We start from the raw sequence: 15,112 nt of genomic DNA on the forward strand, positions 1-15,112 counted from the left end.
GTTTAAATGTAGTTTTTTATTCTTCTATCAAGTGTTTGTTATTTTAAAATAGTGCTGGTATGTACTATTTACTCTGAAACAGAAAAGGATGAAGATTTCTGTTTGTGAGAGGAAGATGATTTTAGCAGACAGTAACTAAAATCGATTGCTGTTTCCACATAGGACTGTTGAGATGAAGTAACTTCAGTTGGGGGAAACAGTTAGCAGACTTTTCTGCTTAAGGTATGACTAGCCATATTTCTAACAAGACTGTGTAATGCTGGAAGGCTGTCATTTCCCCTCATGGGGACCGGTAAGCCATTTTCTTAGTCTCAAACAGAATAAAGGGCTTAATATGGGCTATAAAACTGGTAAACATTTTTATGGGCTAAATCGATTGCTTTATTTGGACATTTTATACATGTTTATGCTGATAATTCACATTTATAAACTTGGGGAACGTTTTTTAACGGCAGGCACTATGTTAGACAGCTTTTCCAGGCGCCATTACTGCGCAGTTGTTTTTGAGAGCAAGACATGCAGATGCATGTGTGAGGATCTGAAAGTAGCTGGAAAAGTTTCTAGAAGGCGTCATTTGGTATCGTATTCCCCTCTGGGCTTGGTTAGGTCTCAGCAAAGGCTGTAGCTGGGACTGTATAGGGGTTAAATTTGTAAACGGCTCCGGTTCCGTTATTTTAAGGGTTAAAGCTCTGAAAATTGGTGTGCAATACTCTTAATGCTTTAAGACACTGTGGTGAAATTTTGGTAATTTGAACAATTCCTTCATACTTTTTCACATATTCAGTAATAAAGTGTTTCTGTTTAAAATTTAAAGAGACAGTAACGGTTTTGTTTTAAAACGTTTTTTGTGCTTTATTGACAAGTTTACGCCTGTTTAACATGTCTGTGCCTTCGGATAAGCTATGTTCTATATGTATGAAAGCCAATGTGTCTCCCCATTTAAATTTGTGTGATAATTGTGCCATAGCGTCCAAACAAAGTAAGGACAGTACTGCCACAGATAATGAAATTGCCCAAGATGATTTCTCAGATGAGGGGAGTAGACATGATACTACATCATCTCCTACTGTGTCTACACCAGTTTTGCCCACGCAGGAGGCCCCTAGTATATCTAGCGCGCCAATGCTTATTACCATGCAACAATTGACGGCTGTAATGGATAACTCCATAGCAAATATTTTATCCAAAATGCCTGCATATCAGAGAAAGCGCGATTGCTCTGTTTTAAACACTGTAGAGCAGGAGGGCGCTGATGATAATTGTTCTGTCATTCCCTCACACCAATCTGAAGTGGCCATGAGGGAGGTTTTGTCAGATGGGGAAATTTCAGATTCAGGAAAAATTTCTCAACAAGCTGAACCTGATATTGTGACATTTAAATTAGAGCATCTCCGCGCACTGCTTAAGGAGGTGTTATCTACTCTGGATGATTGTGACAACTTGGTCATTCCAGAGAAATTATGCAAGATGGACAAGTTTCTAGAGGTTCCGGTGCACCCCGACGCTTTTTCTATACCCAAGCGGGTGGCGGACATAGTGAATAAGGAGTGGGAGAAGCCCGGCATACCTTTTGTTCCCCCCCCTATATTTAAGAAATTATTTCCTATGGTCGACCCCAGAAAGGACTTATGGCAGACAGTCCCTAAGGTCGAGGGGGCAGTTTCTTCTCTAAACAAGCGCACTACTATTCCTATCGAGGATAGTTGTGCTTTCAAAGATCCTATGGATAAAAAATTGGAAGGTTTGCTTAAAAAGATTTTTGTACAGCAAGGTTACCTTCTACAACCCATTTCGTGCATTGTTCCTGTCACTACACTACAGGTTCTGGTTCGAGGAACTAGAAAAGTCGCTCAGTAGAGAGACTCCATATGAGGAGGTTATGGACAGAGTTCACGCACTTAAGTTGGCTAACTCTTTTATTTTAGATGCCGATTTGCAATTGGCTAGATTAGCGGCGAAAAATTCAGGGTTTGCAATTGTGGCGCGCAGAGCGCTTTGGCTAAAGTCTTGGTCAGCGGATGTATCATCCAAGACAAAATTGTTTAACATCCCTTTCAAAGGTAAAACTCTATTTGGACCAGAATTGAAAGAGATTATCTCAGACATCACTGGGGGAAAGTGCCACGCCCTTCCTCAAGATAGGCCTTTCAAGGCCAAGAATAAGTCTAATTTTCGTTCCTTTCGCAATTTCAGGAACAGACCGGCCTCTAATTCTGCATCCTCTAAGCAAGAGGGTAATGCCTCACAGCCCAAACCAGCCTGGAAGCCTATGCAAGGCTGGAACAAGGGTAAGCAGGCCAAGAAGCCTGCTGCTGCTAACAAAACAGCATGAAGGAGTAGCCCCTGATCCGGGACCGGATCTAGTAGGGGGCAGACTCTCTCTCTTTGCTCAGGCTTGGGCAAGAGATGTTCAGGACCCCTGGGCACTAGAAATAGTTTCTCAGGGTTATCTTCTGGAGTTCAGGGAACTACCCCCAAGGGGAAGGTTCCACATGTCTCACTTATCCTTAAACCAAATAAAGAGACAGGCGTTCTTACATTGTGTAGAAGACCTGTTAAAGATGGGAGTGATACACCCAGTTCCAATAAAGGAACAAGGAATGGGATTTTATTCAAATCTGTTCGTAGTTCCCAAAAAAGAGGGAACTTTCAGACCAATTTTGGATTTGAAGATTCTAAACAAATTTCTCAGGGTACCATCGTTCAAGATGGAAACCATTCGAACGATTCTACCCACTATCCAGGAAGGTCAATTTATGACTACCGTGGATCTAAAGGATGCGTACCTACATATTCCTATCCACAAAGAACATCATCAGTTCCTAAGGTTCGCCTTTCTGGACAAACATTACCAGTTTGTGGCCCTCCCATTCGGGTTAGCCACTGCTCCAAGGATTTTCACAAAGGTACTAGGGTCCCTTCTAGCGGTTCTAAAACCGAGGGGCATTGCAGTAGTACCATACTTGGACGACATTCTAATACAAGCGTCGTCCCTGTCAAAAGCAAAGGCTCATACAGACATCGTTCTGGCCTTTCTCAGATCACACGGATGGAAGGTGAACATAGAAAAAAAGTTCTCTGTCTCCGTCAACAAGAGTTCCCTTCTTGGGAACAATAATGGATTCCTTAGAAATGAGGATTTTTCTGACAGAGGTCAGAAAGTCAAAACTTCTAAGCACTTGTCAAGTTCTTCATTCTGTTCCACGTCCTTCCATAGCGCAGTGCATGGAAGTAGTAGGGTTGATGGTTGCAGCAATGGACATAGTTCCTTTTGCACGAATTCATCTAAGACCATTACAACTGTGCATGCTCAAACAGTGGAATGGGGACTATACAGACTTGTCTCCAATGATTCAAGTAGATCAGAAGACCAGAGATTCACTCCGTTGGTGGCTGACCCTGGACCATCTATCCCAGGGAATGAGCTTCCGCAGACCAGAGTGGGTCATTGTCACGACCGACGCCAGTCTAGTGGGCTGGGGCGCGGTCTGGGAATCCCTGAAAGCTCAGGGACTATGGTCTCGGGAAGAGTCTCTTCTCCCGATAAACATTCTGGAACTAAGAGCGATCTTCAATGCTCTCAGGGCTTGGCCTCAGCTAGCAAAGTCCAGATTCCTAAGATTCCAATCAGACAACATGACGACCGTTGCGTATATCAATCATCAGGGGGGAACAAGGAGTTCCCTGGCGATGAAAGAAGTGACCAAAATAATTCAATGGGCGGAGGATCACTCCTGCCACCTATCTGCGATCCACATCCCAGGTGTGGAAAACTGGGAAGCGGATTATCTGAGTCGTCAGACATTCCATCCGGGGGAGTGATAACTCCACCCGGAGATCTTTGCCCAACTAACTCCATTATGGGGCATTCCAGACATGGATCTGATGGCGTCTCGTCAGAACTTCAAGGTTCCTTGCTACGGGTCCAGATCCAGGGATCCCAAGGCGACTCTAGTAGATGCACTAGTAGCACCTTGGACCTTCAACCTAGCTTATGTATTTCCACCGTTTCCTCTCATTCCCAGGCTGGTAGCCAGGATCAAACAGGAGAGGGCCTCGTTGATATTGATAGCTCCTGCGTGGCCACGCAGGACTTGGTATGCAGACCTGGTGAATATGTCATCGGTTCCACCATGGAAGCTACCTTTGAGACAGGACCTTCTTGTTCAGGGTCCATTCGAACATCCAAATCTGGTCTCCCTCCAGCTGACGGCTTGGAGATTGAACGCTTGATTCTATCAAAGCGTGGGTTTTCAGATTCTGTGATAGATACTCTGGTTCAGGCCAGAAAACCGGTAACTAGAAAAATTTACCATAAAATATGGAAAAGATATATCTGTTGGTGTGAATCCAAAGGATTCCCATGGAATAAGATAAAAATTCCTAAGATTCTCTCCTTTCTACAAGAAGGTTTGGAGAAAGGATTATCTGCAAGTTCTCTAAAGGGACAGATCTCTGCTTTATCTGTCTTACTACACAAAAGACTGGCAGCTGTGCCAGATGTTCAAGCATTTGTTCAGGCTCTGGTTAGGATCAAGCCTGTTTACAGACCTTTGACTCCTCCCTGGAGTCTAAATCTAGTTCTTTCAGTTCTTCAAGGGGTTCCGTTTGAACCTTTACATTCCATAGATATTAAGTTACTATCTTGGAAAGTTTTGTTTTTGGTTGCTATTTCTTCTGCTAGAAGAGTTTCAGAGTTATCTGCTCTGCAGTGTTCTCTGCCCTATCTGGTGTTCCATGCAGATAAGGTGGTTTTGCGTACTAAGCCTGGTTTTCTTCCAAAGGTTGTTTCTAACAAGAATATTAACCAGGAGATAGTTGTACCTTCTTTATGTCCGAATCCAGTTTTAAAGAAGGAACGTTTGTTACACAATTTGGACGTAGTCCGTGCTCTAAAATTCTATTTAGAGGCTACAAAAGATTTCAGACAAACATCTTCTTTGTTTGTTGTCTATTCTGGTAAAAGGAGAGGTCAAAAAGCGACTTCTACCTCTCTTTCCTTTTGGCTTAAAAGCATCATCCGATTGGCTTATGAGACTGCCGGACGGCAGCCTCCTGAAAGAATCACAGCTCACTCCACTAGGGCTGTGGCTTCCACATGGGCCTTCAAGAACGAGGCTTCTGTTGACCAGATATGTAAGGCAGCGACTTGGTCTTCACTGCACACTTTTGCCAAATTTTACAAATTTGATACTTTTGCTTCTTCGGAGGCTATTTTTGGGAGAAAGGTTTTGCAAGCCGTGGTGCCTTCCGTTTAGGTAACCTGATTTGCTCCCTCCCTTCATCCGTGTCCTAAAGCTTTGGTATTGGTTCCCACAAGTAAGGATGACGCCGTGGACCGGACACACCAATGTTGGAGAAAACAGAATTTATGCTTACCTGATAAATTACTTTCTCCAACGGTGTGTCCGGTCCACGGCCCGCCCTGGTTTTTTAATCAGGTCTGATGAATTATTTTCTCTAACTACAGTCACCACGGTACCATATGGTTTCTCCTATATTTTTCCTCCTGTCTGTCGGTCGAATGACTGGGGTGGGCGGAGCCTAGGAGGGACTATATGGCCAGCTTTGCTGGGACTCTTTGCCATTTCCTGTTGGGGAAGAGATATTCCCCACAAGTAAGGATGACGCCGTGGACCGGACACACCGTTGGAGAAAGTAATTTATCAGGTAAGCATAAATTCTGTTTTTAATACATCACTCACCTCCATCGACACCTAGCCCACTTTGAGGCGCTCTGAACACACACACCCATCAGTTATTGATACTCTCATTGAAGCTCATAAGCCGGTTACTCGTCGCATCTATCATAAGATGTGGAGAACCTATTTATTCTGGTGTAAAGAGCGTGGATTTCCCTGGCATAAGGTTAAGGTTGCCAGGATCCTATCATTTCTCCAGGATGGGACTGGAGAAGGGTCTTTCTGCCAGTTCCCTGAGGGGACAGATTTCGGCCCTGTCTGTTTTACTGCACAAGAGGCTCTCGGAGGTTCCTGATGTACAGTCTTTTGTTAAGGCTCTGATTAGGATCAGACCCGTGTTAAGATCTAAGGCTCCTCCTTGGAGTCTGAATCTTGTTCTTAAGGTTTTGCAGCGGGCTAGGTTTGAGCCTATGCATGAAATTTACATTAAGTTGTTATCCTGGAAGGTTATTTTTCTACTGGCTATTGCTTCTGCGCGCAGAATTTCTGAGCTTGACGCCTTGCAATGTGAGCCTCCTTATCTGGTATTCCATTTTGATAAGGCTGTCCTACGTACTAAGTTAGGGTTTCTCCCTAATGTTGTATCAGACCACAATATCAACCAAGAGATTGTGGTTCCTTTTTTGTGTCCTAATCCTTCTTTGAAGGAACGTTTGCTTCATAATTTGGACGTGGTTCGCACCTTGAAGTTCTATCTTCAGGCTACTAAGGATTTTAGACAAACTCATTCCTTCCTTGTTTGTTGCCTATTCTGGGAAGCGTAAGGGGCAGAGGGTATCTGCGACTTTAGCTTATGAGACAGCGGGACATAAACCTCCCCAGAGGATTACGGCTCATTCTTCTAGAGCAGTGGCTTCCTCTTGAGCCTTTAAGAACGAGGCCTCTATGGATCAGATTTGTAAGGCGGCTACCTGGTCCTCACATACTTTTTCTAAATTTTGCAAGTTTTATGTTTTTACTTCAGCTGAAGCAGTCTTCGGGGGAGAGGTTTTGCAGGCTGTGGGGTCCGCCTCTCTTTTTGTCCTTACATTCAGTGTCCTCTAGAGCTTGGGTATAAGTTTCCCAAAAGTAAGGAATAAAGCTTTGGACTCACCTTATATTAAGAAGGAAAAAATAAATTATGCTTACCAGATAATTTAATTTCCTTCTGTATAAGGAGAGTCCACGGCCCCCGCCCGTGTTCTATGGGCGGCACCCTAAATTATATTTTTCTTCTGGCACCTTTTTATACCCTGTAATTTCTCCTACTGTTCCTTGTTCTTTCAGCAGAATAACTAGGGGATGGGGGAAGTGGGAGAGGTATTTAAGCCTTTGGCTGGGGTGTCTGTGCCTCCTCCTGGTGGCCAGGTTCAGTATTTCCCAACAGTAAGTAATGAAGTTGTGGACTCTCCTTATACAGAAGGAAATTAAATTATTTGGTAAGCATAATTTATGTTTTTGTGTTTAACCAAGAGGGGGTAGGGGGTACCAGATAATTAAATAACAATTTATACAAACTGGATGCCAAGGACTAACTTGAGTGTAATAACCGTCTTATAAATTACCGTAAGAGCTCTTTATCAACCAGTGAGTAGGTGTAAGTTATACATAAGCTATTTATTGTGCACAGTTTTATTCATTGTAATTTGAACCATTCCTAAGGTTCCAATAAAACCATACTTAATTTGCTTTTGTGCCTAATATCCAGGCAGCTGATTCATACATTGTGTGGGTGTGTTGAATCCTATTTTTTTAAGTTTATTAGTTTTTTTTATCAAGTTTTCAAAAAGATGTTTGAAATATACAACAATGTTATAACAATTACAATAATATTATAAATAAAGAAAATACATTTTGTACAAAAATGTGCTTACAATCATATTTTAAAGTCAAGTTCGTGCTTTAGGAAGTAAATCTGCACAACGATTGCCTAGTTATCCAACATATTGTTTTGTGGTTGAGAGAAGTGTAGAGAAATTATCGTACAGATGTTTGTTATTTTGGGAAATTTGTTATTCCTAAATATTTAATCACTTTTGCATTTGTTTTATATTTGAATTGTTGCTTGATAATCTGCAAGATATCTGGTGAAACATTTAATGTTTTAAGATTTCTGATTTGTTTATATTTATGAGGAAGTTGGAGAATGTTCCGTATGTTGATATTTCCTTTTCTAGGTGTTTTATGGAGTGAATAAGGTTCGTAATGGACAGCACAATGTCATCTGCGTATAGAGAGATTTTGTAATTTGAATCTCCAGTTGTTCCTAATTTTGCTGACTAGAATCTCTATAGTTAGGGAGAAGAGGAGTGGCGACAGGGGGCAGCCTTGTCTAGTCCCGTTCTTGACTGATAGGTAATCCCCATTTACTTTGATTTTAGCTATGGGGTTGTTATAGAGTGCAAGTATACGGTATATAAACTGTGTGCTGAAACCAAACCTCTCCAGGGTGGAGAACATAAATGTCCAATCCACCCTGTCAAAGGCCTTCTCTGTGTCCATTGTGATTAAAAGAAATTTATGTGGGATATATTCTGCTGATTAATTGAATAGTTCTAATGGTATTATCACTTGATTCTCTGCTCGGTATAAATCCCACCTGGTCTCTGTCAATAAGTGTAGGTAACAGTGGCCAGAATTTTAGCATATATTTTAACGTCATTTATTGAGGAGGGATATTGGCCTAAAGTTTTTGGGATGTGTAGGGAGTTTTCCCGGCTTGGGAAGGACAGTGATGTGGGCTTCTAACATTTCACTAGGTAAAGGATAGTCTTCATCAATGTGATTGAATACTGCTAGGAGATGAGGAGCTAGGATGTCAGAGAAGATAGAGAAATATTTGTTTCTGAAACTATCTGGTCCTGGGGCTTTTCCTGTAGGTAGGTTTATTATTGTATATTGAACTTCGCGCAATGTTATGGGTGAGCCAAGGAAACATTTGTTTTCCTCTGATATAACAGGGACTGATGTTTCTTGGAGGTAGGAGGATAGTGTGGTTGGTGGCCTTGAACTTTGTGTATTGTTATCTTGGTGGATATTATATAGTATAGTATTGTCTAAACGATACTGCTATAGCTCGGCTTGATGTAAGCACCTTACCTGAATAGTTTTTTTTAGGGAATTCACGAAGAATTGTTGTTTTCTCTTGTTAGGTGTATCCAGTCCACGGATCATCCATTACTTGTGGGATATTCTCCTTCCCAATAGGAAGTTGCAAGAGGATCACCCACAGCAGAGCTGCTATATAGCTCCTCCCCTAACTGCCATATTCAGTCATTCTCTTGCAAGCTCTCAACATAGCTGGAGGTAGTAAGAGGAAAGTGGTAAAATATAGTTAGTTTTTTCTTCAATCAAAAGTTTATTGTTTTTAAATGGTACCGGAGTGTACTATTTTATCTCAGGCAGCATTTAGAAGAAGAATCTGCCTGCGTTTTTCTATGATCTTAGCAGAAGTAACTAAGATCCACTGCTATTCTCACATATGTCTGAGGAGTGAGGTAACTTCAGAGGGAGAATGGCATGCAGGGTATCCTGCAATAAGGTATGTGCAGTTAAGTTTTTCTAGGGATGGAATTTGCTAGAAAATGCTGCTGATACCGGATTAATGTAAGTTAAAGCCTAAATACAGTGATTTAATAGCGACTAGTATCAGGCTTGCTATCAGAGGTATATACTGATTAATGTGCAATATAAAACATTTGCTGGCATGTTTAATCGTTTTTATATATGCTTTGGTGATAAAACTTATTGGGGCCTAGTTTTTTTCCACATGGCTGGCTTTATTTTTGCCTAGAAACAGTTTCCTGAGGCTTTCCACTGTTATAGTATAAAAGTTACAGTTGGTGCAGTTAAAATTACAAACTGTGACATTTAGCTTCCCTCAGCAGTCCCCTGCATGCTATAGGACATCTCTGAAGGGCTCAAAAGGCTTCAAAAGTAGGAGCTGTGGCAGTTGTTATGACTGTTTAAAAAACATATTTTTCGTTTTGTTAATCTGTTTTTTGTATTAAGGGGTTAATCATCCATTTGCAAGTGGGTGCAATGCTCTGCTAACTTGTTACATACACTGTAAAAATTTCGTTAGTTTAACTGCCTTTTTTCACTGTTATTTCAAATTTTGGCAAAATTTGTTTCTCTTAAAGGCACAGTAACGTTTTTTTATATTGCTTGTTAACTTGATTTAAAGTGTTTTTCCAAGCTTGCTAGTCTCATTGCTAGTCTCATTGCTAGTCTGTATAAACATGTCTGACATAGAGGAAACTCCTTGTTCATTATGTTTAAAAGCCATGGTGGAACCCCATAGGAGAATGTGTACTAAATGTATTGATTTCACTTTAAACAATAAAGATCAGCTGTTATCTTTAAAAGAATTATCACCAGAGGATTCTGACGAGGGGGAAGTTATGCCGACTAACTCTCCCCACGTGTCGGACCCTTTGACTCCCGCTCAAGGGACTCCCGCTAAAATGGTGCCAAGTACATCAAAGACGCCCATAGCGATTACTTTGCAGGACATGTCGGCAATCATGGATAATACCCTGTCAGCGGTATTAGCCAGACTGCCTGAATTCAGAGGAAAGCGCGATAGCTCTGGGGTTAGACGTAATACAGAGCGCGCAGATGTTTTAAGGCCCATGTCTGATCAGGCAAACCTGATTCAGATATGTCTACTTTTAAATTTAAGCTTGAGAACCTCCGGGTGTTGCTTGGAGAGGTTTTAGCTGCTCTGAATGACTGTGACACAATTGCAGTGCCAGAGAAATTGTGTAGACTGGATAAATACTACGCGGTGCCGGTGTGTACTAACGTTTTTCCAATACCTAAAAGGTTTACAGAAATTATTACTAAGGAGTGGGACAGTCCCGGTGTGCCGTTTTCCCCCCCTTCTATTTTTAGAAAAATGTTTCCAATAGACGCCACCACACGGGACTTATGGCAGACGGTCCCTAAGGTGGAGGGAGCAGTTTCTACTTTAGCAAAGCGTACCACTATCCCTGTCGAGGACAGTTGTGCTTTTTCAGATCCAATGGATTAAAAATTAGGTTACCTTAAGAAAATGTCTATTCAACAAGGTTTTATCCTGCAGCCCCTTGCATGCATTGCTCCTGTCACTGCTGCTGCAGTGTTCTGGTTTGAGTCTCTGGAAGAGGCCTTTCAGACAGCTACTCCATTGACTGAAATACTTGACAAGCTTAGAACACTTAAGCTAGCTAATTCTTTTGTTTCTGATGCCATTGTTCATTTGACTAAACTAACGGCTAAGAATTCTGGATTCGCCATCCAGGCGCATAGCGCGCTATGACTTAAATCTTGGTCAGCTGACGTGACTTCAAAGTCTAAATTACTTAACATTCCCTTCAAGGGGCAGACCCTATTCGGGCCTGGTTTGAAGGAAATTATTGCTGACATTACTGGAGGTAAGGGTCATACCCTTCCTCAGGACAGGGCCAAATCAAGGGCCAAACAGTCTAATTTTCGTGCCTTTCGAAACTTCAAGGCAGGTGCAGCATCAACTTCCTCTGCTACAAAACAAGAGGGAACTTTTGCGCAATCCAAGCCGGCCTGGAAATCTAACCAGGCCTGGAGCAAAGGCAAGCAGGCCAGAAAGCCTGCTGCTGCCTCTAAGACAGCATGAAGGAACGGCCCCCTATCCGGCAACGGATCTAGTAGGGGGCAGACTTTCTCACTTTGCCCAGGCGTGGGCAAGAGATGTTCAGGATACCTAGGCGTTGGAGATCATATCTCAGGGATATCTTCTGGACTTCAAAGCTTCCCCCCCACAAGGGAGATTTCACCTTTCGAGATTATCTGTAAACCAGATAAAGAAAGAGGCATTCTTACGCTGTGTGCAAGACCTCCTAATAATGGGAGTGATCCATCCAGTTCCACAGATGGAACAAGGACAGGGATTTTATTCAAAAAAGAGGGAACCTTCAGACCAATTTTGGATCTAAAGATCTTAAACAAATTCCTCAGGGTTCCATCGTTCAAAATGGAAACTATTCGGACAATCCTACCTATGATCCAGGAGGGTCAGTACATGACCACAGTGGATTTGAAGGATGCTTACCTTCACATACCGATTCACAAAGATCATCATCGGTTCCTAAGGTTTGCCTTTCTAGACAGGCATTAACAGTTTGTGGCTCTTCCCTTCGGGTTAGCTACAGCCCCAAGAATTTTTACAAAGGTTCTGGGGTCTCTTCTGGCGGTCCTAAGACCACGGGGCTTAGCAGTGGCCCCTTATCTAGACGACATCCTGATACAGGCGTCAAACTTCCAAATTGCCAAATCTCATACGGACATAGTGTTGGCATTTCTGAGGTCGCATGGGTGGAAAGTGAACGAGGGAAAGAGTTCTCTATCACCCCTCACAAGGGTTTCCTTCCTAGGAACTCTGATAGATTCTGTAGAAATTAAAATTTACCTGACGGAGTCCAGGTTATCAAAGCTTCTAAATTCCTGCCGTGTTCTTCACTACATTCCGCGCCCTTCGGTGGCTCAGTACATGGAAGTGATCGGCTTAATGGTAGCGGCGATGGACATAGTGCCATTTGCGCGCCTACATCTCAGACCGCTGCAATTATGCATGCTCAGTCAGTGGAATGGGGATTACACAGATTTGTCCCCTCTGCTAAATCTGGATCAAGAGACCAGAGATTCTCTTCTCTGGTGGCTATCTCGGGTCCATCTGTCCAAAGGTATGACCTTTCGCAGGCCAGATTGGACAATTGTAACAACAGATGCCAGCCTTCTAGGTTGAGGTGCAGTCTGGAATTCCCTGAAGGCTCAGGGATCGTGGACTCAGGAGGAGAAACTCCTCCCAATAAATATTCTGGAGTTAAGAGCAATATTCAATGCTCTTCTAGCTTGGCCTCAGTTAGCAATCCTGAGGTTCATCAGATTTCAGTCGGACAACATCACGACTGTGGCTTACATCAACCATCAAGGGGGGACCAGGAGCTCCCTAGCGATGTTAGAAGTCTCCAAGATAATTCGCTGGGCAGAGACTCACTCTTGCCATCAATCAGCGATCCATATCCCAGGTGTAGAGAACTGGGAGGCGGATTTTCTAAGTCGTCAGACTTTTCATCCGGGGGAGTGGGAACTCCATCCGGATGTGTTTGCTCAATTGTTTCATCGTTGGGGCACACGAGAATTGGATCTCATGGCGTCTCGCCAGAACGCCAAGCTTCCTTGTTACGGATCCAGGTCCAGGGACCCAGAAGCGACGCTGATAGATGCTCTAGCAGCACCGTGGTTCTTCAACCTGGCTTATGTGTTTCCACCATTTCCTCTGCTCCCTCGAGACAAGACCTTCTACTACAAGGTCCTTTCAATCATCCAAATCTAATTTCTCTGAGACTGACTGCCTGGAGATTGAACGCTTGATTTTATCAAGGCGTGGCTTCTCCGAGTCAGTCATTGATACCTTAATACAGCATGAAAGCCTGTAACCAGGAAAATCTACCATAAGATATGGCGCAAATATCTTCATTGGTGTGAATCCAAGAATTACTCATGGAGTAAGGTTAGGATTCCTAGGATATTGTCCTTTCTCCAAGAGGGTTTGGATAAAGGATTATCAGCTAGTTCTTTAAAGGGACAGATTTCTGCTCTGTCTATCCTTTTGCACAAGCGTCTGGCAGAGGTTACAGACGTCCAGGCATTTTGTCAGGCTTTGGTTAGAATTAAGCCTGTGTTTAAACCTGTTGCTCCTCCATGGAGCTTAAACTTGGTTCTTAAGGTTCTTCAAGGAGTTCCGTTTGAACCCCTTCATTCCATTGATATCAAACTTTTATCTTGGAAAGTTCTGTTTTTGATGGCTATTTCCTCGGCTCGTAGAGTCTCTGAGTTATCAGCTTTACAATGTGATTCTCCTTATCTGATTTTCCATACCGATAAAGTAGTTCTGCGTACAAAACCTGGGTTTTTACCTAAGGTAGTTTCCAACAAGAATATCAATCAAGAGATTGTTGTTCCATCATTGTGTCCTAATCCTTCTTCAAAGAAGGAACGTCTTTTACATAATTTGGACGTAGTCCGTGCTTTAAAGTTTTACTTACAAGCGACTAAAGATTTTCGTCAAACATCTTCCCTGTTTGTTGTTTACTCTGGACAGAGGAGAGGTCAAAAGGTTTCGGCAACCTCTCTTTCTTTTTGGCTTCGGAGCGTAATACGCTTAGCCTATGAGACTGCTGGACAGCAGCCCCCGGAAAGGATTACAGCTCATTCTACTAGAGCTGTGGCTTCCACCTGGGCCTTTAAAAATGAGGCTTCTGTTGAACAGATTTGCAAAGCGGCGACTTGGTCTTCGCTTCATACCTTTTAAAAATTTTACAAATTTGATACTTTTGCTTCTTCGGAGGCTATTTTTGGGAGAGAGGTTCTACAGGCAGTGGTCCCTTCCGTTTAAGTACCTGCCTTGTCCCTCCCTTCATCTGCGTACTTTAGCTTTGGTATTGGTATCCCACAAGTAATGGATGATCCGTGGACTGGATACACCTAACAAGAGAAAACATAATTTATGCTTACCTGATAAATTTATTTATCTTGTGGTTTATCCAGTCCACGGCCCGCCCTGTCCTTTTAAGGCAGGTCTAAATTTTAAACTACAGTCACCACTGCACCCTATGGTTTCTCCTTTCTCGGCTAGTTTCGGTCGAATGACTGGATATGGCAGTTAGGGGAGGAGCTATATAGCAGCTCTGCTGTGGGTGATCCTCTTGCAACTTCCTGTTGGGAAGGAGAATATCCCACAAGTAATGGATGATCCGTGGACTGGATACACCACAAGAGAAATAAATTTATCAGGTAAGCATAAATTATGTTTTTTTTAACCCTGATATTACTTCTACTGTTCCTTGTTCCTCGGCAGAATGACTGGGGGATGAGGGAAGTGGGGTGGGGGGGGAGAATTTAAGCCTTTGGCTGGGGTGTCTTTGCCTCCTCCTGGTGGCCAGGTTCTTTTTTCAAATTATCAGGTAAGCATACTTTATGGTATTTAATTTTACACTCTGCTTGAAAACACAACTAAACTGAACTAGAATTGTTAGTCATAGGATAAAATATTTTCTTTCCTTTGTTTTTTCTCTTTGTTTTTTAAAGCCAGAAAAGCTATGGATGAAGGGAGATCTCCTGTTATAATAGACAACACTAATACGCAAAGTTGGGAAATGAAACCGTACGTGCAAATGGTAAGGGCTCAACCTGAAAATGCAGATGATTGGCATCTAAATAATATTTTTGTTATAATCTCTTTGATTGTAAATTCTCTTCTCCTATGAACAACCTTACTGCCACCTGTAATGCAGATATGTTCCTGTTCTCAAATATTGCACAGATGTTTCCCCCCTAGGCTATTTTGATATGTATTGTTTTAAGGTTTAAATGATCAGCTTTTTGAAATAGCAAGTGGAGCTCAGTATGTC

The 15,112-nt window shown here is 42.5% G+C and overlaps 1 protein-coding gene across 1 annotated transcript in view; it reads left to right on the top strand.

Moving 5' to 3' along the window:
* LOC128654502 (NEDD4-binding protein 2-like 2) overlaps positions 1 to 15,112 on the top strand; it is a 70,937-nt gene that overhangs the window by 37,403 nt on the left and 18,422 nt on the right. Inside the window, exon 4 of the mRNA XM_053708458.1 lies at positions 14,790 to 14,878. Within this exon, the coding sequence (XP_053564433.1) occupies positions 14,790 to 14,878 (89 nt within the window). The remainder of the gene's footprint in view (positions 1 to 14,789; positions 14,879 to 15,112) is intronic.

Source organism: Bombina bombina, chromosome 3 (assembly GCF_027579735.1).
Source record: "Bombina bombina isolate aBomBom1 chromosome 3, aBomBom1.pri, whole genome shotgun sequence".
NCBI lineage: Eukaryota > Metazoa > Chordata > Amphibia > Anura > Bombinatoridae > Bombina > Bombina bombina.